The sequence below is a fragment of the Pogoniulus pusillus genome, chromosome 8 (assembly GCF_015220805.1).
Source record: "Pogoniulus pusillus isolate bPogPus1 chromosome 8, bPogPus1.pri, whole genome shotgun sequence".
NCBI lineage: Eukaryota > Metazoa > Chordata > Aves > Piciformes > Lybiidae > Pogoniulus > Pogoniulus pusillus.
In genome coordinates this window covers 38,755,310-38,781,747 of record NC_087271.1, presented here as the reverse complement: position 1 = coordinate 38,781,747, position 26,438 = coordinate 38,755,310, and the positions used below count along the sequence as shown (strand labels likewise).

The 26,438-nt window shown below is 56.2% G+C and overlaps 1 protein-coding gene across 1 annotated transcript in view; it reads right to left on the bottom strand.

The window, feature by feature from the left end:
• The window catches only part of PAPPA2 (pappalysin 2), a 132,632-nt gene extending 106,693 nt beyond the window's left edge, over positions 1–25,939 (bottom strand). The window contains exons 1-2 of the mRNA XM_064148125.1: positions 25,207–25,939; positions 14,405–15,467 (exon numbers count right to left, since the gene is read on the bottom strand). Of these exons, the coding sequence (XP_064004195.1) occupies positions 14,405–15,467; positions 25,207–25,675 (1,532 nt within the window). The 5' untranslated portion in view covers positions 25,676–25,939. The remainder of the gene's footprint in view (positions 1–14,404; positions 15,468–25,206) is intronic.
• Between the last annotated feature and the right edge of the window lie 499 nt (positions 25,940–26,438).

Sequence of the window (26,438 nt, the reverse complement as noted above, 5' to 3'; positions counted from 1 at the left end):
AGAGCAGCCAGGCAGAGAGGGAGCTGGGGGTGCTGGGAGAGAGGAGCTGAGGCAGCAGTGCCCAGGTGGGCAGCAGAGCCAATGGCATCCTGGGCTGGCTCAGGAGCAGTGTGGGCAGCAGGACAAGAGAGGTTCTTGTGCCCCTGTGCTCAGCACTGCTGAGGCCACCCCTTGAGTGCCGTGTCCAGCTCTGGGCTCCTCCATTGCAGAGAGATGTTGAGGTGCTGGAAGGTGTCCAGAGAATGGCAGCAAGGCTGGTGAGGGGCCTGGAGCAGAGCCCTGTGAGGAGAGGCTGAGGGAGCTGGGGGTGTGCAGCCTGCAGAAGAGGAGGCTCAGGGCAGAGCTCATTGCTGTCTGCAGCTACCTGCAGGGAGGCTGTAGCCAGGTGGGGTTGGGCTCTGCTGCCAGGCAAGCAGCAACAGAAGAAGGGGACAGAATCTCAAGTTGTGGCAGGGCAGGTCTAGGCTGGATGTGAGGAGGAAGTTGCTGGCAGAGAGAGTGATTGGTATTGGAATGGGCTGCCCAGGGAGGTGGTGGAGTCACTGTCCCTGGAGGTGTTGAAGCCAAACCTGGCTGAGGCACTTAGTGCCATGGTCTGGTTGGTTGGCCAGGGCTGGGTGCTAGGTTGGACTGGCTGAGCTTGGAGCTCTCTTCCAACCTGGCTGATGTTATCATTTGGCTTCAGGGTCAGACCAGCACTGGCAAAGCTGCAGATGGGATCAAACAGACAAGCTGTGTTTCAAGGCTGTGACCCTTCTGAGTGGGCAAAGGGACTGAGAAGGCTGCAGATGACAAGCACATGCAGCAGGCAAGCTCCCAGTTACATCAGCTGATGGTGCACCACTTCTTGAGGTCAGATGTGGGCAACAAAGACAATAAGAGTGGTGTTAGACCAAAAAGCCCTGCAGGGCATAGGCTGAAGTGTGACTGCTGCTAACAATGGCATGGTCTGGCTGTTCCTGGAAGTGTTGGCTAAGAAGTTATCCCCTAAATCATCACTGCACCAGCCAAAGGCAAAGGTTATTTGAGACCTGGGTTGGGTAAGCAGCATAGAAGCTATGGAAGAGCTGATGAGAGAAAGAAATCTTGGCCTGAACTCATAATGAGCTGCTTCAGATGGACTTGCATGGAGGGGATAAAAGCTTGAACTAAGGATGGGAAAACCAGGAGCAACCAGCAGACACTGCTGCAGCGGAGATGCTGGGGGAGCCAGGAGGGAAATGGGAATTCCCTGGAATCCAGCTGACTCCAGTGAAAACAAAACACAAGAGACCCTTTTAGAAAGAAAAACAAAGCAAAGCAAACAATCAATCAAACAGAAAGCAGCAGAAGGAACAGATCTGCTGAGTAGGGTAGGTGGAGCTGAAGCTCCAGTTCTGGAGTTCTTGGCACAAGACAGACATGGACCTGTTGGAGCAGGACCAAAAGAGGGCTGGAAGCCCTCTGGTGAGAGAGCTGAGGGTATTCAGCCTGAATCATAGAATCAACCAGGTTGGAAGAGACCTCCAAGATCATCCAACCTACCACTCAGCCCTAGTCAGTCAACCAGACCATGGCACCAAGTGCCTCATCCAGGCTTTGCTTGAAGACCTCCAGGGACGGTGCCTCCACCACCTCCCTGGGCAGCCCATAAGAAGAGAAAGCTTCAGGTGACCTTCTTGTGGCCTTTCAGTACTTTCAAGGGGCCAGTCAGAAAGCTGGGGATGAACCTCTTAGCAAGGCCTGTTGTGGAAGGACAAGAGGTGATGGGTTTAAACCAGAAGAGGGAGATTTAGATGAGAGGGAAGGAAGACACTTTTTATAGTGAGGGTGCTGAGACACTGGTCCAGATTGTCCAGAGCAGCAGAAGGTGCCCCATCCTTGGAACCATTTCAGGTCAAGTCAGCTGGGGCTGCAAGCAACCTGCTCTGGCTGCAGATAGCCCTGCTCACTGCAGGTGGTTTGGACTAGATGACCTTTGAAGGAGCCTTCCAAGCCAAACCATTCTGGGACTCTATGGATATGGGACATGCTGTGAGGTGAACAAAAGACCTTCATGAGGCTGCTCTGGTTGTCCTCTTTGTTAGACCTGAACCACAGAATGGTCTGGGCTGGAAGGGACCTCAAGGATCAGCCAGTTCCAACCCCCTGCCATAGGCAGGGACACCTCCCACTAGAACAGGTTGCTCAAGGCCTCATCCGACCTGGCCTTGAACACCTCCAGGGAGGGAGCAGCCACAGCCTCCCTGGGCAACCTGTGCCAGTGTCTCACCACCCTCACTGCAAACAACTTCTTCCTAACATCCAGTCTAAATCTGCCCTCTGCCAGTTCAAACCCATTCCCCCTTGTCCTGTCATTCCCAAACCTTGTCAGTAGTCCCTCCCCAGCCTTCCTGTAGCTCCCTTCAGATCCTGGAAGGCCACTCCAAGATCTCCTCCAAGCCTTCTCTTCTCCAGGCTGCACAGCCCCAACTCTCTCAGCCTGTCCTCACAGCAGAGCTGCTGCAGCCCTCTCAGCATCTTGGTGGCCTCCTCTGCACTGGCTCCAACACTTCCATGTCCTGCTTGTGCTGGGGGCTCCAGAACTGCCCCCAGGACTGCAGGTGGGGTGTGAGGAGAGCAGAGCTAAGGGGCAGAATCCCCTCCCTTGCCCTGTGCCCACACTGCTCTTGCTGCAGCCAGCACAGGATTGTGTCTGGGCTGCACTCACACTGCAGGCTCCTGCTGAGCTTTGCATCAGCCCAGACCCTCAGGCCCTGTTCCTCAGGGCTGCTCTCAGCCATTCCCCACCCAGCCTGGAGCTGTGCTTGGGATTGCACTGACCCAGGTGCAGGACCTTACACTTGGCTTTGTTGAATGTCATGAGTTTGGCCTGGGCACAGCTCTGCAGCCTGTCCAGGTCCCTGTGGATGGCAAGCTGGATCTGGAATCCATCTGCAAGTTTCACCTGACTTTCAGGTAGAAAAGCCTCCATGGGGAATGCACCAAGAGCCACCATCAATCCCAAAAGGCCAAGTGGTTCGGGTGCCTGACAGAGAAGACATTGCATGATGAACCAAAGACAAAGCCCCACAGCACTTGCTCCAGAAACAGACATCTACACTCTCCCCAGGGACAGGAATCCACATACAACCTTTTGCCTGCCCCAGATTAAATTTCCTTAGGAAGAGGAAGACCACTTCACCACATTTCCTCCTCCACTCCCATCACAAACACTGTCTGACATCATCTTGCTGGAGGGGCAGCTTTACACAGTGGCCTGATAGAGGAGGTATCAAGTCATGGCCCTGTAGGGCTGCAAGAAAGGGCTTGGAGAGGTGACAGAGCAGCAGGAAGAGCAGCTGGGTCAGGATCAGGCACACACAGTGGAGAGAAACCCAGGGCTGCAGGAGAGAGCAGAGGGCTGTAGGGAAGCTGATTGAAGCAGGCGTGAAGGGAGATGAACAGGGGAAGTGTGGCCTTGGACTCAGCAGAGACTACCTGACCATAGAATCAGCCAGGCTGGAAGAGAGCTCCAAGCTCAGCCAGGCCAACCTAGCACCCAGCCCTATCCAGCCAAACAAACCATGGCACTGAGTGCCCCAGCCAGGCTTGGCTTCAACACCTCCAGCCACAGCAACTCCACCACCTCCCTGGGCAGCCCATTCCAATGCCAATCACTCTCTCTGGCAGGAACTTCCTAACAACATCCAGCCTAGACCTCCCCTGCCACAGCTTCAGACTCTGTCCCCTTCTTCTGTTGCTGCTTGCCTGGCAGCAGAGCCCAACCCCACCTGGCTACAGTCTCCCTTCAGGTAGCTGCAGACAGCAATGAGCTCTGCCCTGAGCCTCCTCTGCTGCAGGCTGCACACCCCCAGCTCCCTCAGCCTCTCCTCACAGGGCTCTGCTCCAGGCCCCTCAACAGCTTCATTGCCTTCTCCAAACACCTTCCAGCACCTCAACATCTCTCTGCAATTGAGGAGCCCAGAACTGGACACAGCACTCCAGGGGTGGCCTGAGCAGTGCTGAGCACAGGGGCACAAGAACCTCCCTTGTCCTGCTGCCCACACTGCTCCTCAGCCAGCCCAGGATGCCATTGGCTCTGCTGCCCACCTGGGCACTGCTGCCTCAGCTTCAGCTCCTCTCTCCCAGCACCCCCAGCTCCCTCTCTGCCTGGCTGCTCTCAGCCACTCTGGCCCCAGCCTGTAGTGCTCCTTGGGGTTGCCCTTCTCTGGACACCTCTCCTCATAGGCCTTCAGACCTAAAGCATCATTTGGTGCTACCAAACCACCACAGCACTTCTGCAGGCTTAGAATTCAACACAAACCAAGCCAAACATTCCCAAAAAGGCTCCCATAGGAGGCTTGCCTGCTGTTTGTGTTATCACTACTGCTTCACCCCATGAACCTTCATTGTTTACCCCCTCCCTCCAGGAGGACAAATCCATGCAAGTCCCATACACTTCCTGGCTTCTGTGACAGTTGTTGTGTTGCTTAAGCATAATTGTCCATCAGCTTCCCCCCCTGGGATAAGTCTGTCCTGGAAGTCTGCTTTTGAGTGCTGCTGGTCTTGGGGGAGCTGATAGCATCTGGGGTTTGCTTTAATGGCAGTGGGTAGCTGTGATCAATGACAAAAGCTCTGTTGCCACGGAAATGGGTGTTTAATAGATGCTTGAAAACGGTGGTTATTGACCCAATGGGCCTTAATGGCTTCCAACCCATCCGACTGGAGTGTGGAAGAGTAAATGCAGCTGATTTTCAAATGGGTACTGGAACAGGTAGTAAAAACCCTTTTAAATTGCAAGGACCTGGTCAATAGGGAGTTCTCCATTTGCTTGCTTGGCCTTTCTATTTCTGAGGCAATCACTGCCACCTCCTTCTCAGAGCAGCTTATGACTGCCACCCGGGTGAGATCATCTCAAAACACATCACCCATCAAGGGGCCTTGCATTAGGCTGGACAAGGATGCAGGTCAGGCTTTCATAGCAGCTGCACTCCCAGCTGCTCTCATGCTGGGAGAAGGGGACACAGAATCCATCTGATTGGGAAAGACCTTTAAGACCACAGAGTCCAAGCACTGTCCAACTTGGCCAAGGCTGGTGCTAAACCATGTCCCTCAGTGCCACATCTCTGCTGCTTTTAAACACCTTCCAAGGACAGGGGCTCCAATGCATCCTTGAGGAGCCTGTTCCAGTGTTTTCACAACCCCTTCAGTGAAGAATTTCTTTCTAACAGCCAACCTAAACCTCTCCTGGTGCAATCTGAGGACACATTCTCTTGTCTTATCAACTCAGAATCAGAGATCAACCAGATTGGAAGAGAACCTCCACAATCATCCAGTCCAACCTATCCATCCAGTCCAACAGGCTGCACTGGATGATCTTGGAGGTCTCTTCCAATCTATCCATCCAATCTAACAGATTGGACTGGATGATCTTGGAGATCTCTTCCAATTTACCCAATCTATCCATCCAATCTAACAGGTTGGACTGGATGATCTTGGAGGTCTCTTCCAATCTATCCATCCAATCCAGCAGGTTGGACTGGATGATCTTGGAGGTCTCTTCCAACCTGGAGGTTTCTTCTAACCTATCCAATCTATCCATCCAGTCCAACAGGTTGGATTGAATGATCTTGGAAGTCTCTTCTAATCTATCCATCCAGTCCAACAGGTTGGACTGGATGATCTTGAAGGTGTCTTCCAACCTATCCATCCAGTCCAATAGGTTGGACTGGATGATCTTGGAGGTCTCTTCCAACCTGCTTGATTGTATGAGTCTAAGATCGTCCAGTCCAGCCCTGGCCAATCAACTAGACCATGGCACTAAGTGCCCCATCCAGGCTTGGCTTCAACACCTCCAAGGATAGCAGCTCCACCACCTCCCTGGGCAGCCCATTCCAATGCCAATCACTCTCTCTGCCAACAACTTCCTCAGAAGTTGTCTCAGCACTAATTACTAGAGAGAAGAGACTGACCCCAATCAGGCAGCTGCAGAGAGTGAGGAGCTCTCCCCTCAGCCCCCTTTCCTCCAAGTTCTCCTCCTCATGAGACCTGTACTCTGACACATTCAACAGCTCCTCTGTCCTCCAGCACCTCAACATCCCTCTTGTAATGAGACTTCAATCCAGCAGCAGCTGCAAAGCATTGACACTAAGAATTCCAAAGAAATAAAGATGAGGTTTTTGGGTCATTCAAGGAAGTTCTGCTGGTGAGAATGGCAACAGAGCAGCAGCTTATGGTAGGAGGAGAGCCCAGCATTGCTCCAGGTGGCTTTGCTACAGAGGCCAAGGCCAGCACACTGACATGCTTTGGGGTGACTTTGCACCACGCTGGGTAAGTCCTCACCTTCCTCCAACAGCCTTGGTGGTGGCTGGTGGGGCACTGGCGTTGGACAGGACACTTGTGAGAGAGCAAGGGACATGCACTGGGGGGAAGGGAGAAAGTGTTTTGCTGCCCTCTGTGGTTTTGTGAGGCAGAACTCAACAGTGGCAACTTATTCTAGAGCAAGTTCCATGCTAAACATACTCAGGTAGGGTTTACTTTGTCTGGCTTAGAATCATAGAATCAACCAGACTGGAAGAGACCTCCAAGCTCTTCCAGTCCAACCCCTTGTCCTGTCACTGAGCACCACTGAAAGAATCTAGCCCCATCCTATTGACACATGCCCTTTAGATGTTGCCAAGTACCACTGACAGGCTGAAAGTGGGGAGCTGTAGATGATGTGCAAGGAAGAAATTCTTCATTGTCAGCGTGGTGAGGCACTGGAACAGGTTGCTCAGGATGCCCCATCCCTGGAAGTCCTCAAGGCCAAGTTGGATGGAGCTTGGAACAACCGGTTCTAGTTGAAGATGTCCCTGCCCATAGCATGGGGGTTGGAAGTAGAAGATCTTTAAGCTCCCTTCCAATCCAAACCATTCTGTGATGCTGCCTGGGGCAATAAGCTAACAAATACTTATTCCTCTACAAGGGGAACAACAGCTCTGTGGTCAGTAACCTCTGCCCTCAGGCACTCTTGGCCATGATGATAAGCTGTGCTGAGGGAGGTCTAGGCTGGATATTAGGAGGAAGTTCCTGGCAGAGAGAGTGATTGGCATTGGAATGGGCTGCCCAGGGAGGTGGTGGAGTCACCATCCCTGGAGGTGTTCAAGAGAAGACTGGCTGAGGCACTTAGTGCCATGGTCTGGTTGATTGGCCAGGGCTGGGTGCTAGGTTGGCCTGGATGATCTTGGAGGTCTCTTCCAGCCTGCTTGATTCTATGATTCTATCTGCTACACAGTATTAAAGATGGTCTCAAGTCTCAAGCTGATAAAGTCTGTCCCCATCTTTCTGAGCAGACACTTGAAATCCTGAAAGGCCACAAGAAGCTCCTTTTCCAGACTGAACAACCCCCAGCTCTCTCAGCCTGTCCTCACAGCAGAGGGCTTCCAGCCTCCTGATCCTTTCTGGCTCTGCTCCAACGGGTCTAGGTCCTTCTTGTGCCAAGCACTCCACAATCCTGATTCTATTTTTTTTTTAACACATATATCTCTATATATTTATTTTAAAACAAACAGCACTGAAGAAGAAAAGCCAAGTCCCAAGCCTCCAACCTATTTTTAGGTCCAAGCAATTGGATGTCCCAGCCAGGGCATGGCATTGCTCGAGCCAGCGTGCTAAAAACGCCTTCCCCGTGGATATAAAAAGGCCAGGAGAGAATTCATGGGGGAAGTTTTGCAACCATCCTGCATTAACCACAAACACCACCACAAAAAACACACACACACCCCCTCAAAACCCCACCACCAAAACTCTGAGGCTGCCTGTGTCTCCCAGCACAGCCCTTGGCAGGCGGCGGTCAAGCATCCTCCCTCGCTCGCTCTCTCCGAAGCCTCCCAGCAGCATCTCGGTGGGTTTGGGCTCTGCAGGACCAGTTCCCTCTCCCTCCCCATTGCTTTCTGTGAAGGGACAACTTGATTTCCTACACCGTGGTGGTGGCGGTGGTGGCTGAGCCAAGGAAAACGGGAAGCAGCACGTTCATTTAATGACTCCAATGGCCACAGCTCGGTCTGCCAACCCAAACCTGGATTAAATCATCCCGGAGACCCCATCGACGCCAAGCCGATGGTGTGCCACTGGCTGGCTGCTGAGCTCACTGCCCTGCCCTTTCAGTTCCTGGAGTCTCATTGGCCTGGCCAAGGTCTCGGCTGGGGTCCTCCACCCGCAGGCAACAGGATGGTAGGATGAGGAGCAGCCCTGGGGAGGGCTGAGCATCAAGACAAAGAGCGACCCTCCTCCCCTCGCAGCCATCGGACACACACTGCGCCTTCACAATTGCCATCCTGATGCAATCAGCCCCCTCGAGTGAGCCCCCCAGACGGCGGTGCTTGCTAGAACAATAGCTCACATCTGGGACAGCTGTTTCCCTCCCCCCGCAAGCGCCCAGGCTGCCGCTGGGCAGGGTCCGCTCCCCTCGCTCACACACAGATCTTGTTCTCCCTCTCCCGTGGAGATGCGGTCACTCGTGGGAGGGGAGCTGGCAGGTTCCTCCCGCAGCGTGGTGCCTGCAGCTCCGTGCTCACAGGGAGGCTGGAGGGAGCGAGCGAGACTCACCCTGCTGCAGGAGCCGACTGGAAACGAACCCCTGCGCCCCCCGCCCCAGGAGCTACGGGGATGGATTAGTGGAGATTGTGCTTCCCTCTGGGATCAGAGCCACTTTGGCTGGAAAAGTCAGTTAAGAGCAGCAAGTCCACCCATTACCCTACTCTGCCAGGTATAGGGGCAAACCATCTGCCTCAGCGCTGTGCCTCTGCATCTTGCCTCTTACATACCTCCCGGGATGTGGATTCAACCACCTGCCCTGGGAGCCTGTGCCAGTGTGCAAGAAGCTTTTCAGTCAAGGTTCTTCTTTCAGCCTGAATCTTCTCTGCTGTGACTTCAGGTTGTTTTGCCCCGCATTGAGCACAGCAGTAGCATGCTGCAGCTTGCTGTATAGAGAAAGCAGCTCTGGATAGCACCAAAGCCAGAGGCTGAGAACCAGCTCTTGGACCTGGACACCTCTGGTACTCAATCCCTTCCAGTCTCTGGGGTAGCACAACAGAGCTCTGGTCCCACCAGGGGCCACTGTGATATGGAGTCATAGAATCGAGCAGGTCAGAAGAGACCTCCAAGCTCAGCCAGCCCAACCTAGCACCCAGCCCTGGCCAATCAACCAGACCATGGCACTAAGTGCCTCAGCCAGGCTTGGCTGCAACACCTCCAGGCACAGCGACTCCACCACCTCCCTGAGCAGCCCATTCCAATGCCAATCACTCTCTCTGCCAGGAACTTCCTCCTAACACCCAGCCTAGACCTCCCCTGGCACACCTTCAGACTGTGACCACGTTTCCCTTGCGGCAGCACCAGACAAGCAAATAGTCTCCTCCTCTCCACACTTCCTAGGTAGTGAGTTCAAGAGCTTGCAGGTAACACACCCTCTCCATCCACCCACCCAGGGACTCACCACCACAAGCAGCAGATGAAGATGCCCCCAGACATCTATCTCCAGTCCCAGCTACGCTTCCCAACAGCACTGCTGACCTCAGGCTGTGCCCCGGGCACGCAGGTCTACAGTGCAGCGTTGCACTTAGCCTCTGTCACTGTGAGGAAGGTCTGCCGAGGCTTCACACAGCAAGGAGAAGTGTGGAGCAAGTGAGCAGCTGATTTGAATGATGCCTTCCCTGCCTCACCTGCTCTCCATCTGACACCTCTTGGGCAATAGATCTAACCAGATTCACCTGGCAGTGAGCTGCTCAAGTGCCAGACAGCAGCTGAGAGTCATTTGTCTTTCCTCAGCCCTTGTCCACAGGAGACATTCAGCAAGGTTCATCTGGCTCAGCTTTTGAAGGCACTCATTAAACTTGCTGGGGAGGCTCCCAAGCAGCCTTAACACAATTAAACAGCCTTCCCTTAGGGCAGCAGGCCAGCTGAGCTGCATTAAAGTCCATCAGTTGTTCTGCTCATCAGGTACACAGCAATATCCCAGCTGTGGTCAGCCCAGTGGAGACTACTGCCAACAGGCTGGAGATGCCTCATAATTTTCCACCTCCTTTAGTCATAGAATCAACCAGGTTGGAAGAGACCTCCAAGCTCAGCCAGTCCAACCTAGCACCCAGCCCTGCCCAATCAACCAGACCATGGCACTAAGTGCCTCAGCCAGGCTTGGCTTCAACACCTCCAGGCACAGAGGCTCCACCACCTCCCTGGGCAGCCCATTCCAATGCCAATCACTCTCTCTGACAACAACTTCCTCCTCACATCCAGCCTAGACCTCCCCTGGCACAGCTTGAGACTCTGTCCCCTTCTTCTGTTGCTGCTTGCCTGGCAGCAGAGCCCAACTCCCCCCTTTGATGATCCCTGCTGTTGCTTTGGGCAGTGAGAGGCAAGGCCCAGCAGCTCTGTCCTCCTTCACGTTGCTCTCCAGACTCCACTCCAGTTTTTCTTTTCACATTAACTGTGTCACACACCAGACTCTCATTGACTAACTGCCCGCGGGAGATCCTTGCTGAGTGTTAATTGCTGCTAATGAGCTGTTGCTGCTTCCCTTCCAAGAGCACCAGTTCCAGCAGCACTCAGGCACCGCAAGAAGATGCCTGTGCAGCAAACCAAGGCAGTTTCTACTCCTGGCACTGCACTGCCAGCAGCTCCTGGAAAATGCTTTCAACCAGGAGGAGTCTTGGTGAAGGATGACTCCCATTGTCTGCCCCCTTATTCTTCATGGGGTGAATGAGGACTCCCTGACTTGCTTCCTGTGGCTGCTGTTGCAGTGCCTTGCTGGGGGTGTGTGCAGTCATTTGCTCACTCCATCACTTGCTCAAGTATCCCTCTAGCCACAAGCACATAGTCCCACTGCTGGGTGTTAGAAATGGGTGGTGGCTGCCTCAAAGCACAGCAGGACTTAGAATCATAGAATCAACCAGGCTGGAAGAGACCTCCAAGCTCAGCCAGGCCAACCTAGCACCCAGCCCTGGCCAAGCAACCAGACCATGGCACTAAGTGGCTCAGCCAGGCTTTGCTTGGAACACTTCCAGGGACAGCGACTCCACCACCTCCCTGGGCAGCCCATTCCAATGCCAATCACTCTCTCTAACAACAACTTCCTCCTAACATCCAGCCTAGACCTCCTCTGGCACAGCTTGAGACTGTGTCCTGAAGGGAGGCTGTAGCCAGGTGGGGTTGGGCTCTGCTGCCAGGCAAGCAGCAACAGAACAAGGGGACAGAGTCTGAAGTTGTGGCAGGGGAGGTCTAGGCTGGATGTTAGGAGGAAGTTGTTGTCAGAGAGAGTGATTGGCATTGGAATGGGCTGCACAGGGAGGTGGTGGAGTCTCTGTCCTGGAGGTGTTCAAGAAGAGCCTGGATGAGGCACTTAGTGCCTCAGTCCACTGAAGAAGCTGTCCAAAGACAGCTGAGGAGAGCTCAGCAGCAGCAGCAAAACTCACCTCATACCCCCACAAGTCTCAAATGCCAGGCACAGCAGATTTCAATTTTCAGAGCTCAGCCTACAAACCATCACTCTTCTCCTCTCTGCAGGCCAAAGATCCCTTAATTTGCCCAGCCTTCCCATATTCCCATCCCTTTCCCACAGAAGCAAGGTTTTTGTTTTGTTTTGCTTTGTGTTTTTTTTTTTGCTTTCCCAACTTTAGAGGGGAAAATCCTGACAAATGGAAGCCCTGATTCATACCAGCAAAAATTTGGCCTTTTTGTCATTTAAGGTGGAGCCCTTCTGGTCTGAGGAGGAAAACATTTCCCTGACTGCCCACAGAGGGCAAGGACAGAGCCTCTTCCTGGCCAAAGCCAAGGCCAAGTGCCTTTGGAGGCTTGTGGCCACGGTGAGCAGAGAGTCACTGTGCAGGCAGCAGAGCTGTGCTGCGGGCAGGAGAACCATTCACGGCCCCAGCACTCAGGGAAGCACTGCCCCTGCTTCCTTACAAGGCAAATGAGGGCATGGGCAGGCACAGGGTGGTGACAGCTGCAGCCACCAAAGAGACTTCCAGGGATGGGGAAAACAGCTTCTAGGGAGATGCTTGGGCAGGGAGATGTGTCTGGAGAAAGGCTCCTCATCCTCCTCCTCCTCCCAGGTTTACTCAGATGACTGAAGCACTGTGAGAAAGGCTCAGGAAGGGAAGTGCTGCTCCTCTCCCATCACCACCACTCAAGCAGAGATGCCTGCTTCCTCTCCTCTCCCTCCACATCCCACCTGAGAAGCAGCACAGAGGAGAAGCTGGCTTGGGAGGAAAGGATTTGTAGTCACAGCCTACCTGCTCCCACAGCCCAGGGGGGGGAAAAGTGAGGGACAAAGAAGATGGAAGGAGTAACATGTCCCCAAAACCTTCCCTTGCAGCGTGTCCTCCCTGGTGCTGCCATCCACCCTGGATGGTGCACCAGTGAGCACCTGTGGGCACCTGTGCCCAAGGCCAGAAGCCAGCAGCAGGGAACAACCAATTTTCTCTGACACAGAGACATAAATGGCTTTGAAGAAAAATAAAACAAGAAAGAAAAAGCCATGATTTTTTTGTCCTCTTCCCTGTCTCTGGCCAGAGAGCAGATTTGGCACAGCCCTGAGCACTAGAAGCCAGCAGCAGGGCTGCTAGCACTTCAGAGGCTCCAAGGAGGAGGGTAGGCATGAACAAGCCACTGACCTCGCCAAGGCCATGGTCCCCAGTGCTGCAAAGTCCTTCATCACACAGCGGGGTCCCCCTCCCCATCCCACCCCAGCTGCTTCCACCAAAGGGTGCCAGGGAAAGATGAGGTCCTCTGGTGCCATGTCCTGATGAGACCATCACAAAAGCATTGTCTACAGAGCACAGTAGGGTGTGCTCACCTGGCCTCACCTGGCAGCAAGCACTCACCCATGCCTTTGCCTGAAAAGGGCTCTTTGGTCCTCACTCCTCGTTTGGCTTTGAGCTGCAGGGTTTGACCAGCCTCTGCTGATGCTCAGCTAAGGGCATCTCCCCACAGGCATCGCTCCCCAGGGAGTCATCAGGGGAGGGTCATGCACATCAAGCAACCTACACCTTACCAAGTCCTGCTGCTCACATCTTGCCACATCACCTCCTTGCCACATCACCTCCTGCTGGCACACCGGCAGAGGGCTGGGGACATTTTAAACCCAAACTAAGGAACCAGGCTTTAAAACACATCCATGGAAGTTAGGGAAGGGACAGCAATCTTGCCACTGAATCTTGTGCAGCTGGAGAGCAGGGAAAGAAGCAACCTTGGCTTGGGGATGCTCTGCTCACCTGGGAATGCCCAGAGTCCTGCTGGTATGTCACTCTGCACTTGGAATCCCCCCAAGCTGAGGTTCCTCATCACCCTCAGGTCATTTCGGGGTGCTGCATCTGGGTCAAGGCAATGCCAAGCACACATCCAGGCTGGGCAGGGAGTGGCTGGAGAGCAGCCCTGAGCAGAGGGACTTGAGGGTGCTGGTGGAGGAGAAGCTCAACAGGAGCCAGCAGTGTGCACTTGCAGCCCAGAAAGCCAAGCAGAGCCTGGGCTGCAGCAGCAGAAGTGTGGCCAGCAGGGCCAGGGAGGTGATTCTCCTCCTCTGCTCTGCTGAGACCCCACCTGCAGTACTGCATCCAGTTCTGGAGCCTCTATTGCAAGAGGGCTGTGGAGATGCTGGAGTGTGTCCAGAGCAGGGCCAGGAGGATGCTCAGAGGGCTGCAGCAGCTCTGCTGTGAGCACAGACTGAAAGAGTTGGGGCTGTGCAGGCTGGAGCAGAGGAGGCTCCCAGGTGACCTTCTTGTGGCCTGCCAGCATCTGAAGTGGGCTACCAAAAAGCTGGGGAGGGAATTTTGAGGCTGTCAGGGAGTGCCAGGACTGGGGGGAATGGAGCAAAGCTGGAGGTGGGGAGAGTCAGCCTGGAGGCGAGGAGGAAGTTGTTGAGCATGAGAGTGGTGAGAGGCTGGAATGGGTTGCCCAGGGAGGTGGTTGAGGCCCCATGGCTGGAGGTATTTGAGGCCAGGCTGGCTGAGGCTGTGGCCAGGCTGCTCTAGGGTAGGGTGTCCCTGGGCATGGCAGGGGGGTTGGGACTGGCTGCTCCTTGTGGTCCTTTCCAACCTTGCCTGATTCTATGATTTTGGAGGAGAAAACCACTGGAAACCAGAGGAGGTAGGACTCAGCACCACCCTGAGCTGCAGGAGTCCCTTGCCCTGGATGGCACAACACACTCATCCCATGAAAAAAACACCTCTCCAATTCCCCACACTGCAAAGTGGTAGGTCAGAAACAACATCCAAGCACTGAGTGGGTGCCAGGGAGAGGCTGCACCCCTTCCTTCAACACAGAGTCACTGGATCAGCCAGGCTGGAAGAGAGCTCCAAGCTCATCCAGGCCAACCTAGCACCCAGCCCTGGCCAAGCAACCAGGCCATGGCACTGAGTGCCTCAGCCAGGCTTTGCCTGAACGCCACCCCCAAAGCCCCCACGCCTACCTGTAGGGCGAATCAGGGTCAAAGCAGGTCCTGGTCACATCAGTGGCCCGTGGATCGCAGCAATCGCCGTCGTCGAAGTCGTCCAGCATGTTGTTGCACTCCATGTGGCAGACGCCGTCGCGGCGCTTCCAGGAGAAGCAGCGCCCGGGGCGTCGGCAGTCGCCGCCGTCGTAGCCGGTCAGGGGGTGCTCGCACTCGGGGTCGCAGCGCTCGTTGCCCACCTTGCTGGGCTCGCAGCCCAGCAGGACGACGCGGCGGCGCAGGGAGGAGTTGCGCACCTCCAGCAGGCTGAGCTGCCAGGAGATGTTGTGGGGTCGGAAGGCTTCGCTCAGCGCCCAGTGCTGCCGCCACACCTGCTCCCGGCTGACCGTGGGCCGCCCGCCGTCGTCCTCGGCCAGGTTCACCACCCGGTAGCGCACCACCTTCCCGCTGCGCAGCGGCCAGTGCCGGTTGTACTGCGAGACCAGCTCCACGTTGTCGCAGGCGGTCTGCCCGCAGGCGGGAGGCCCCAGCGGGCGCAGGACGGGGCAGGGCGGCGGCGGCAGCACCCGCTGCTGCGGGAAGGCGCCGTCCCGGAACGGCGCCCAGCGCTCCTCGGGGGCGGCGAAGCCGGCGGCCAGAGCCAGCCCCGCCGAGCCGCCAGCCGGCTCCTCCAGGAAGGGCCGCTGGAGGCGGCTTTGCGGCAGGGCCTCTCGCCACAGGGCCAGCCCGGCCACGTGTCCGCGGAAGGAGTGCGCCGTGCCCCAGGCGTCGCCGCCCAGCAGCAGCGTGCGGCAGGAGGCCATGAAGGCGCTGTGCAGGGGCCCCTGCTGCCGCCCGCTGCGCGCCACCCGCGCCCCGTCCACGTACAGCGACATCCACCGCCCGTCGTAGCTGGCGGCCAGGTGGGTCCATGCCTCCGGGCGGTAGCGGTGGTAGGAGGTCACCTCGGTGGCAGCGGCCGCCCGGTCGGTCCGGAGGGAGAAGAAGAAGCGAGCGTCCTTCTTGCCGCCCAGCTGCAGCGCACGGACGCCCAGAGCCCAGCCCTTGTCGCTGCCGGCGTGCGAGCAGTTGTCGAACACACCTGCGGCAGGGACGGGGATGGGGAGAGGGAGAGAGAGGAAAGCTGATCGAGACCAGAGGGCATTGTCACTCCTCCCTGGAGCACAAGATGAGTTCTCAGAGCCAGGACACCTCTTGGCAGGGATGTGGGGAAGCTCCTGCTGCCACTGCAGGAGGAAAATTAGGGTGGCCAGTAAGGGAATCATACAATCAGGCAGGGTTGGAAGGGACCACAAGAAGCAGCCAGTTCCAAGCCCCCTGCCATGCCCAGGGACACCCTACCCTAGAGCAGCCTGGCCACAGCCTCAGCCAGCCTGGCCTGAAACACCTCCAGCCATGGGGCCTCAACCACCTCCCTGGGCAACCCATTCCAGCCTCTCACCACTCTCAGGCTCAACAACTTCCTCCTCACCTCCAGGCTGACTCTCCCCACCTCCAGCTTTGCTCCATACCCCCCAGTCCTGGCACTCCCTGAGAGCCTCAAAAGTCCCTCCCCAGCTTTTTTGTAGCCCCCTTCAGATCCTGGAAGGCCACAAGAAGGTCACCTGGGAGCCTCCTCTGCTCCAGCCTGCACAGCCCCAACTCTTTCAGTCTGTCAATCATTACAGCACCGGCAGGAACACCAACATCATTTAGCTGAGCAGGTGGAGTGACCAGGAGGGATGGCAGAGCTGGAGAGGTGGGATGAACAGGGGAGGAAGAACATGAAGAGCAAGGTGTTTCTGAGCTGTTCTGAGCTCCTGTGGGACAGGATTAGAGGCAAAGCTTTTTATCTGCAGGCCAAAGCTTTCAAGAATTAGAGCAGAGCAAGCCAAAGCAAAACAGCCTCCTCCAGGGACTCCTTCCCCACCAGCTTCCAGGCAGATTTACAGCTCTCCTTTACGCTCCAGTTTGCCTCCCAGCCATGTGTCCAACCCAGGACGGGCAAGAGCGGGAGAGGGCCGTGCAGCCCCCAGCCAGCCCGGTGCACTCCTTGGGCCCAAGCTGTCCTAAGCATAAATCCAGCCCCAGCATCAGCTTTGGGCTCAGCTTCCCCCAGTGTACCCAAAACTGCTGCAAACTTGTGTTTTAGACTGTGTTTTTCCTAATCTTCCCTGAAACTCTGACTGCTGATTGTCATAGAATCATGGAATCAACCAGGCTGGAAGAGAGCTCCAAGCTCAGCCAGCCCAACCTAGCACCCAGCCCTGGCCAGTCAACCAGACCATGGCACTAAGTGCCCCAGCCAGGCTTGGCTTCAACACCTCCAGGCACAGAGACTCCACCACCTCCCTGGGCAGCTCATTCCAATGCCAATCACTCTCTCTGTCAGGAACTTCCTCCTAACATCCAGCCTAGACCTCCCCTGGCACAACTTCAGACTCTGTCCCCTTCTGCTGCTGCTTGCCTGGCAGCAGAGCCCAACCCCACCTGGCTACAGCCTCCCTTCAGGGAGCTGCAGACAGCAATGAGCTCTGCCCTGAGCCTCCTCTGCTGCAGGCTGCACACCCCCAGCTCCCTCAGCCTCTCCTCACAGGGCTCTGCTCCAGGCCCCTCAACAGCTTCCTTGCCCTCCTCTGGACACCTTCCAGCACCTCAACATCTCTCTTGAATTGAGGAGCCCAGAACTGGACACAGCACTCCAGCTGTGGCCTGAGCAGTGCTGAGCACAGGGGCACAAGAACCTCCCTTGTCCTGCTGCCCACACTGCTCCTGAGCCAGCCCAGGATGCCATTGGCTCTGCTGCCCACCTGGGCACTGCTGCCTCCTCTTCAGCTCCTCTCTCCCAGCACCCCCAGCTCCCTCTCTGCCTGGCTGTTCTCAGACACTCTGGCCCCAGCCTGTACTGCTGCTTGGGGTTGTTGTGGCCAAAGGGTAGAGCCCTGCACAGTCTCATCCCATTGGCCACTCCATGGAAGAACATCCCTGGGCCATGCACCCATCTCTCTCTCCGTGGCTGATGGTAATATAATCCCTGCTCTTTTCCTTCCCTGCTTCTTCTCTTCTTCCCCGTTGTTCTCTCACTCTCTCTGTCCCCTTCTCTCTCTCCCTCTGTTTTGTTCAGCTTTATCCTTTAGTAACCAGTGTTGTGGTGAAATATGGTCTTACTTGCACCTGAGCTTCACAGAGATATTGTTAACCTCTGCTCTCTGGACCTTGCCCCTCACTATGCCACTCCTAACACACATCGCTGTGGTGTCAGGGCACCGTGAGCCACACCAAGGCACTCCTGCTCCTGTCCCTGGGACTGCCTGTCCCTGGGGATGCTCCATGTGACACTCCAGGAAACCTGTGCCTGCCACTGGGACTGCAGAGAGGTCAGCAGAGAGAAACAGAGGTGCAGAGCAGCAGGAGCTCCAGGAGGAGCAGGAGCTCCTGGCTTCCATCCAGTGGATGTGACTGAAGCCAGGTTAGCGTGACCCTCTGTGTCCCCTGCCAGCCCTCATAAATGTAGTTGGCAAAGGTCTCATCAAGCCCCACTGCACCCCAGGAAGCAGCACCCCTCCCTCCCTCCCTCCAGCTCTTTCACTGAGGGCGAGACGGGTGGTGGCTTCTTGGCCACCCCGCAGTGGGAACCACCCCTGGCACAGGTCCCTGCCACCGCTCACTACAAAGGCAGCCATGGACAAAGCTCCTGTGGGCGGATGGGCTTTGACCAACTCTTGTTTTCTGGTGGATTGTGAAAGGGAAGCAGAAAGACCAGGGGAAGCTGAGACAGGGAGAAGCCAAAAAGCAGAAGGCAGGCAAAGAGGCCTTTCAGGCATGAGAAGGCAAAGCTGGGGAGTGCTTTTGGGCTGGTTGCTGGCTGAAATGTGCTCAGATCTGCAAACTCAGAAGCCATCTTCTAGTATTTGGTTCTCACTAGGGTTAAGGAGGCATGGCTTCTTATCTCTTCTCTTAGGAAAACTCATGCCTGTCACCTTGAAATGATCTCAAGCACCCCAGGTTTGATAAACACCAAGGCAAAACAGTGGGACAGTGTCAGGAGTCAAACAGCCTTCTGGGGTGAGTGTGGTCTAGCATCTCTACAAGTCCCTGATAGACCCAAGCCTGGAAATGTCTCAGGAGTTGAAAACTGTACAAAGGAACCTTAAATAAGCCTAAAACCTGTTGTATGGAGTTGGATCTGGAGGATTTATCAAAGGGATGCAAGTAAGACCAAGTTCAGCTCTGTCAAAGAGGCTGGAAAGCCACCATAGCATCATAGAATCAGTCAGGGTTGGAAGGGACCACAAGGAGCAGCCAGTTCCAACCCCCCTGCCATGCCCAGGGACACCCTACCCTAGAGCAGCCTGGCCACAGCCTCAGCCAGCCTGGCCTGAAACACCTCCAGCCATGGGGCCTCAACCACCTCCCTGGGCAACCCATTCCAGCCTCTCACCACTCTCATGCTCAACAGCTTCCTCCTCACCTCCAGCCTGAACCTACCCACCTCCAGCTTTGCTCCATTCCCCCCAGTCCTGGCACTCCCTCACAGCCTCAAAAGTCCCTCCCCAGCTTTTTTGTAGCCCCCTTCAGATCCTGGAAGGCCACAAGAAGGTCACCTGGGAGCCTCCTCTGCTCCAGCCTGCACAGCCCCAACTCTTTCAGTCTGTGCTCACAGCAGAGCTGCTGCAGCCTCTGAGCATCCTCCTGGCCCTGCTCTGGACACACTCCAGCATCTCCACATCCCTCCTGTAACAGGGGCTCCAGAACTGGATGCAGTGCTCCAGGTGGGCACTGGATGCAGTACTCCAGCAGATGGTGCTTCCTAGGGATTCTGTCTGGTGCAGAATGTACAGGCAGAGCAGCTTGTCCCGCAGCTGGGAGCTGCTGGAGAATGACAATCAGAACTGTCCACTGCCAGCTCCTGGCATCTCCAGAGGGATTCCACAAGAAATCATCAGGGGATCAGTTTCTGGACCCTGGATGAGCCTTTGGGATTTGCCAAGGAACTTGGTTGTGCTAGTTTGAGACTATTTTGGTGGGAAGAATTAGATGCTAGGCTGTGAAAAGGAAACAGTGGTGATGTCTGCTGCACTCAGAGGCTTGCTGAGATGGGTAAGAACAAGAACATAAACACAGACAACACACAGTGGCTCTCTGTTGCAGCTGGTGCCTGTACTTTTCTCCCTAACCTGCTTTCTGCTTCCTACCCACCCTGGCCAATCCTCCAAACTCACCTTGCACATAAGGCAAACTCTGGGATAAGGCAGAGGGGTGGAGAGGAGGTGTTAGGGTGGTTGGGAGCCCCTCCTGGGCACTCTGGTTTCTGGGAGGGCTGCTGTGTTTCTGGATCACCTTCACCTTGTCTATTTCTGTCTATGGCTGCAGAGATTGTAAATATCTGCTTGGATCTTGTGCTAAGCTGTGAATAAAAAGCTTCATTCCTTAATTTCCAGCTCAGCTGAGTCTAGTATGGGTGATATCAGTAGAGTGTGGGGGGGTGGGTAACACCCAAACCACCACATTGGTATTTTGTGCTAGTGCAAGCCATCAGGAAGGCAAAAGAGCTGTTGGCACATTCAAGTGCAGCTCTGCCTCTAATCCATCAGGTGGGAAAGAGGTTTGTGATGATCATCACTACTTAGGAGGATAAGGGTTTAAAACAAGAGTTGGAGGCCACAGTGCCAAACCTATGAAGAGAAAGGTGTCTGCCAGGAAAGGTGTGGGTGGGGAAAAAGCTTCCAAAGACAGCAGCAGTTTTTAAAGAGCACACTCAAAGCTGCATCTTCTCCTGCCTGTTGGGGCCATGGGCTTTGCTGCACAACAAATAGTTCAGCCACACTCTGAGACCCAGGAAAGGGGGAGGATTTCTGTCAGAGCACAGGCCAAGAGCTCCCAGCTGAGCTGGTTCAAGTGAGTGGTCACCCCTCAGAGTGTACAGTAATCACAGGATCACAAGGTCTTAGGGGTTGGAAAGGACCTCAAGGAGATCACTGAGTCCAACCCCCCCCTGACACAGCAGGACAATACTATCTAAAATACAGATCACACAGGAACACATCCAGACAGGCCTTGGAAGTCTCCAGAGAAGGAGACTCCACAGCCTCTCTGGGCAGCCTGTGCCAGTGCTCTGGGACCCTTACAGGAAAGAAGTTCCCCCTTGTGCTGAGCTGGAACCTCCTGTGCTGCAGCTTACACCCATTGCTGCTTGTCCTATCCCAGGGAGCAGTGAGCAGAGCCTGTCCCCCTCTCCTGGCAGCCTTCAGATACTTATAAACATTGATTAAATCCCCTCTCAGTCTTCTCTTCTCCAGACTAAGCAGCCTCAGGTCCCTCAGCCTCTCCTCATCAGGCAGTGCCCTCCAGTCCCCTCATCATCCTCACAGTCCTCCACTGGACCCTCTCCAGCAGATCCCTGTCCCTCTTCAACTGGGGAACTCAAAACTGAAGGCAGTATTCAAGATGAGGTCTCAGCAGGGCAGAGTAGAGGGGGAGGAGAACCTCCCTTGATCTGCTGTAATGAGCAGATCAAGGACCTGAGGACACCTGAGCTTAGACACAGTGAAGTTTGGGACTGCCTACAGTGAGAGATCTTCCAGCTGAATAAAACCATCTTTGATCTGAGTGAAAACAAACCTTAACCTGGAACAAAGGGAAGTCCTTTGGGGTTTATCAGAAGCAGAGCAGGTGTGGATGTAGGGGAGACAAAAATAAAGGGGAAATGGTATCAGATGAAAGGACTTTTATCTTCTGCCCAAAATGAGAAGGACACGAAAGAGGAACCACTCCTTCTCTAGTGGTGGCCACGGCAGGACACTGCAGTTATAGCCCCATAAAAGAGGGGCTAAGACGAATGAACAGCCCCACCCAGGGGGACCCTAAGGCAAAATGTGACATCTACAGGAACAAAGCCCCAGGTCCTGAGCCTTCAATCCAGGAAGCAGGCAGAGCAGCCAGCAGCACAGCTTGCATTGTCCAAGGCAGCTGCTCAGCCTGGACGTATTTCCCAGGCAGTGATGCAGGAAGATGTTCAGCTCTGCCCTGCTTCCAGAGAATTCACTGAATCACAGTGAATCACAGAATGGTGGGGTTGGCAGGGACCTCTGGATATCTGCAGTTCAACCTCCCTGATAAAACAGTGTCACCCAGAGCAGGTTGCCCAGGATCACATTGTTCAGCTGGGTTTGGAATCCTTCCAGAGAAGGAGACTCTGGGCAGCCTGCTCCAGAGCTCAAACACCCTCACACCAAAAAATGTTTCTCCTCATGCTCAGATGGAAGCTCCTGGGTTCCAGGATGGTGCCCATTGCCCCTTATCCTGTTTCTGGGCACCACTGCAAAGAGTCTGACCCATTCTCTTGCTTCCTGCCCTTTAGCTATTGATCAGTATTGATCTGATCATAGAATCAAACAGGTTGGAAGAGACCTCCAAGGTCATCCAGCCCAAACTATCACCCAGCCCTATCCAGTCAACTAGACAACTAGATCCTCCTCTCAGTCTTCTCCTCTTCAGGCTAAACAGCCCCAGGTCTCCCAGCTCCTCCTCCCCAGAGAGATGCTCTGGTCCCTGCATCATCCTTGTAGTCTCCACTGGATTGTCTCCAGTAGTTACTGTCTCCATGTTCTTTCTGCCCTCCTGCCTCAATGCTCCATGTCTCCCCTGCCTTCCCTCAGACACAGACACCTGGAGCACCTCCAGCTTTTCATCCCCTTTAGACCACCTCACAGCTTGGTCCCCTCTCTGCTGCTGCAACAGAAGCAACAGATCAGAAGCAGACCCAGCACCTGCTGAAGGTCTGGTGGCTCCCTTCATCACCTGCTCACAGGAAATGCCAGCAGTGCTTGCCTGTACCACGTAGCCACCCTCATCTGGCACCCTGGTCCCAGCTGCAGGGAGATGGTGGGGAGTGGGCCATGACTCAGAGAGCTGGAGGTGTGTGGGGCTGACTCAAACCCTGAAGCACAGAGGCCAGGGGACATTACCCAAAGTGAGTGCCAGCCCAAGTGAGTCTCCAGCATGAGCAACCACTGCAAGGAACTAAAAAGGGAAGAAACAAATAATGACAGAATCAAATATCTGCTGCTTAGGTGGGGAAAGTTACACCCAGCACCTGCCAGCCAGACCTCCGGGGGTGGTTTTTAACCAGCACACAGCTGGGAAGTGTGCTCCATACACTCTCTACCCCAAGGCTCCCTGTCTCCCAAGTCTGCTCTCTGTCCCAAGGCAGCAAGGACCCTGGTGGGAAGGCAGGCAGTGAGCTGAATGCTAGGTCTATTCCTCCTACATGGCTACTTTCACCCTTTGGCACCCAGCCTCTAGCTAATCACTGTGGAAGACCACAGCAAACCTGCAGCTCTCCAGCCAGGCAGCTCTACTGGATTAAAGGAAACAGTTGTGTACAGCAAGGGTGGTGTGACACTGGCCCAGGCTGCCCAGAGAGGTAGCAGATACCCCATCCCTGCAGCCAGGCTGGACGTGGCTCTGAGCAACCTGATCTACTTGCAGATGTCCCTGCTGAGTGCAGGGCAGTTGGCCTAAGTGACCTTTAAAGATCTCTTCCAACCCAAAGCATTCTGTGACTCTACCACCCCAATGCACCAAGGAAATAAATTAAAGAAAGGGGTCAGGTGGTGAGCAAAGCAGAGTAGAGAGGTCACAAGTGGAGGGAAAGTTGAGACAGAGAAAGAATTTCCCCAGCCAGCACAGAAACACAACAAACTTCCCATGGAAATGGTCCATCTTGGCACTGCCACTCATCCCCAGCCCTGCCTGGCATCGCTGTGCTGCCCTGCTGTGCTTGGGCCTGCCATGAACACACATTCTGGCAAGGCTGCAGGAAGCACTGTTGCAGGAGTGTGCTGCTCACCTCTGTCTCCCCAGGTTCTCCATCACCTGCCTGTTTCTAGAATCACAGGATCATTTAGGTTGTAAATGATGTTTAAATTCACTGAGTTTCAAGACTAACCCAGCACTGCCAGGTCACCACTAAGCTGTGCCCCTCAGCACCGCATCTACATTGCTTTGAGAGCCCTCCAGGGATGGGGACTCCACCACTGCCCCGAGCCAGGGTTTGACAACCCTTTCAGGGAAGAAACTGTTCCTCATGACCAACCTAAACCTCCTCTGATACGACTTGAGGTCGTTCTCTCTTGTCCTATCACTCGTGAGTTGAGAGACCCCCACCTGGCTCCAACCCCTTTGCAGGGAGCTGTAGAGAGCGAGGAGTTTGCTCAGCCTCCTTTCCTCCAGGCTAAACACACCCACTTCCCTCAGCCTTTCCTCGCAAGATTTGTGCTCCAGACCCTTTCACCAACTTCACTGTCCTTCTCTGGGCACACTCCAGGACACACTCAGTGTCCTTCTTGGAGTGAGGCACCCAACAGTCAACAGAGTGTTGGAGGTATGGCCTCACCGTTGTCCAGTACAGGGAGGCAGACAGTCACCTCCCTGCTCCTGCTGGCCACACTACTGCTGGCACAGAGCAGGATGCTGTTGGCCTCCTGAAGCACCTGGACACACAGTGCCTAGCAGTCAGCTATCTACTGACCAGCACTCCCGGCTCCTTTGCTAACAGACAGCTTTCCAGGCACTCTGCCCCAAGCCTGGAGCACTCAGGAGGTTGTTGTGACCCAAGTGCAAGACTCACAGTATCACAGTATCACAGTATCATCAGGGTTGGAAGAGACCTCATAGATCATCAAGTCCAACCCTTTACCACAGAGCTCAAGGCCAGACCATGGCACCAAGTGCCACGTCCAATCTTGCCTTGAACAGCTCCAGGGACGGCGACTCCACCACCTCCCCGGGCAGCCCATTCCAGTGTCCAATGACTCTCTCAGGGAAGAACTTTCTCCTCACCTCCAGCCTAAATCTCCCCTGGCACAGCCTGAGGCTGTGTCCTCTTGTTCTGGTGCTGGCCACCTGAGAGAAGAGAGCAACCTCCTCCTGGCCACAACCACCCCTCAGGTAGTTGTAGACAGCAATAAGGTCACCCCTGAGCCTCCTCTTCTCCAGGCTAACCAATCCCAGCTCCCTCAGCCTCTCCTCACACTGGCCTCAGCCCATTGAGCCATCCTGTCCAGATCCCTCTGTAGAGCCTCCCACCCATCTTGGTGTCATCTGCCAACGGAGTGAGGGTGCCCTCAGTGCCCTCATCCCGCTTATTAAATAAGGCCATTGCACGGAGCCAGCCCTGAGCCCCGGGGGAAAACCACCGACCGGCAGTCCCCGACCGGAGCTCACTTCATCCCCCCAGCCTGGCGCCTGCCCGGGCCTCCAGCTGCAGCCAAGCGCTCAGAGGGGCGAAGGAGAGGCTCCCAGCGGAAGGTGTAGCTGCGGCCGCCCCGTCCCCGGGGAGCGGCCGCTGGAGCCCTGGGGGCCGAGCCCCGGGAGCCGGGACCGGGGCTGGGGTGCCGACGCCGGGGCCGTGCGCGGGGCGCGGCTGCCACCGTGCGGCCGTCGGCGCCGGGACCCGCCGGGAGCCCAGCGTCGGGACCCGCGGCCGCTCCGCCGGGCGGGCGACCCCACACAGCTGCAGGGGAAGGAGGAATAGAGGTGGGGAGGGGTCGTGCAGAGAGCGTCTCCAAAAGGCACCTTCCAGCTCCCAGCGGGAGGAGAGTGAGACACTCGATGGCAGCCCTGGGGGCGGGCGAGGAGAAGGATAGGGCGGGGGGCAGGAGAGGGGAGGGGATGTCTGAAGGTTTGGTCTCAAGGGAGGGAGGACTGTTCACGCCCGGGGTGCAGAGGACGCAGGGGTGGGGCGCGGGGTGTCATCCGCCACGGCGCAGTTTGGGAAGGGAGTCGGGGGGGTGGGTTCCGCATCCCTCCCAGCTGCCCGCCGGCCGGCCGGCTGTTACCTGCGATGATGGCCGGGTTGCTCTGTCCGCCCTCCGCCTTCACCCACAGCTCCAGGCTGAACTGCTCCCGGGGGATGTCCGGCAGCGCCTCCGGCCGCGCCGCCAGCTGCTCCCGGCCGCCCGAGAAGTACAGGGCGGGCAGCGGCCGCTGCCGCGGAGAGTTAGGCACCTGCATCCTTGCTCTCCGCACCTGGCCCTCGGCTTCTCTTCCTCCTCCTCCCCCGGCTCCCCGAGCCCTCCGGCCTCTCGCTACCCCGGAGGCTGGCGGGGCTGCAGCTCCCATCACCCGGAGTGCGCCGGCAGCCTGCGGGTATAGCCCGTAGGGATGATGCGGGGGGGCTGCGCGGCGGCTCCGAGCCTCCAGCCCGCAACCGGAGCGCGGCGGGAGCTCGGAGGAACGGGGATCCCCGCGGGCCAGGCAAAGAGCCGCCAGCAGCAGCGCGGCCAGGGGAGTCCCGCCGAGCAGCATCTTCCTTGGGGCTGAAGTTTGGGATGGGGGGGATGGACGACACGGGGAGATATGGGGCACTCAGGGGGGCGGCGGGCGGCAGCGCCGGGGCTTCCTCCCCCGGCCCCCACCGCAGCCGCTACCCCCAACTTTTCGCCGGCACCGCTCTCCTCCCCTCTGCTTCTACGGGAGAAGGAGGAGGAGGAAGAGGAGGAGGAGAAGGAGGGCGAGAGCACGGCGGCGGGGACCCCCCTTTCTGCCCGCAGCCGGGGTTCCCGGGGCACGGCGAGGCTCTCCGCGCTGCCCGGCTCTGCGATGCGTTAGACGCCCTTATCTAGAAAGCCCCGAGGCGCTCCTCTCCCCCTCCTTTCCCCCCTCCCCCCTCAAGGAGGGGTGTGGAGGGGGGGGCTGCCTTATTTAATGATGATTATGTCCAATCTAATAAACCCCGAGCGGAGCATCGCCCTCCCTCTTCTCTCTCCTCCCTCCCAGACGCTGCTCAGGATGCTGGTGAGGAAGGGATGCACCCTCCGGGCCATGGGTTCCCCTCACATCTCCTCTCAGTCCCCAAGACTGCCTTTCTTTTTCCTTCCCCATCTGTTCCACACGTGCAGCAAGGTGGAGTGGAAGCACCTCCTCTGGGCGAGAGGGAAAGAGCCACCTCCAAAAGCTTAGAAAGAGCCCCCACTGTGATGCACCAAGACTCTTCACCACACACCTCACCCACGACCCTGGCAGAGGATGCAACCCCAGGGTAGAGTTTCTCCAACCACAAGGGTGAGAA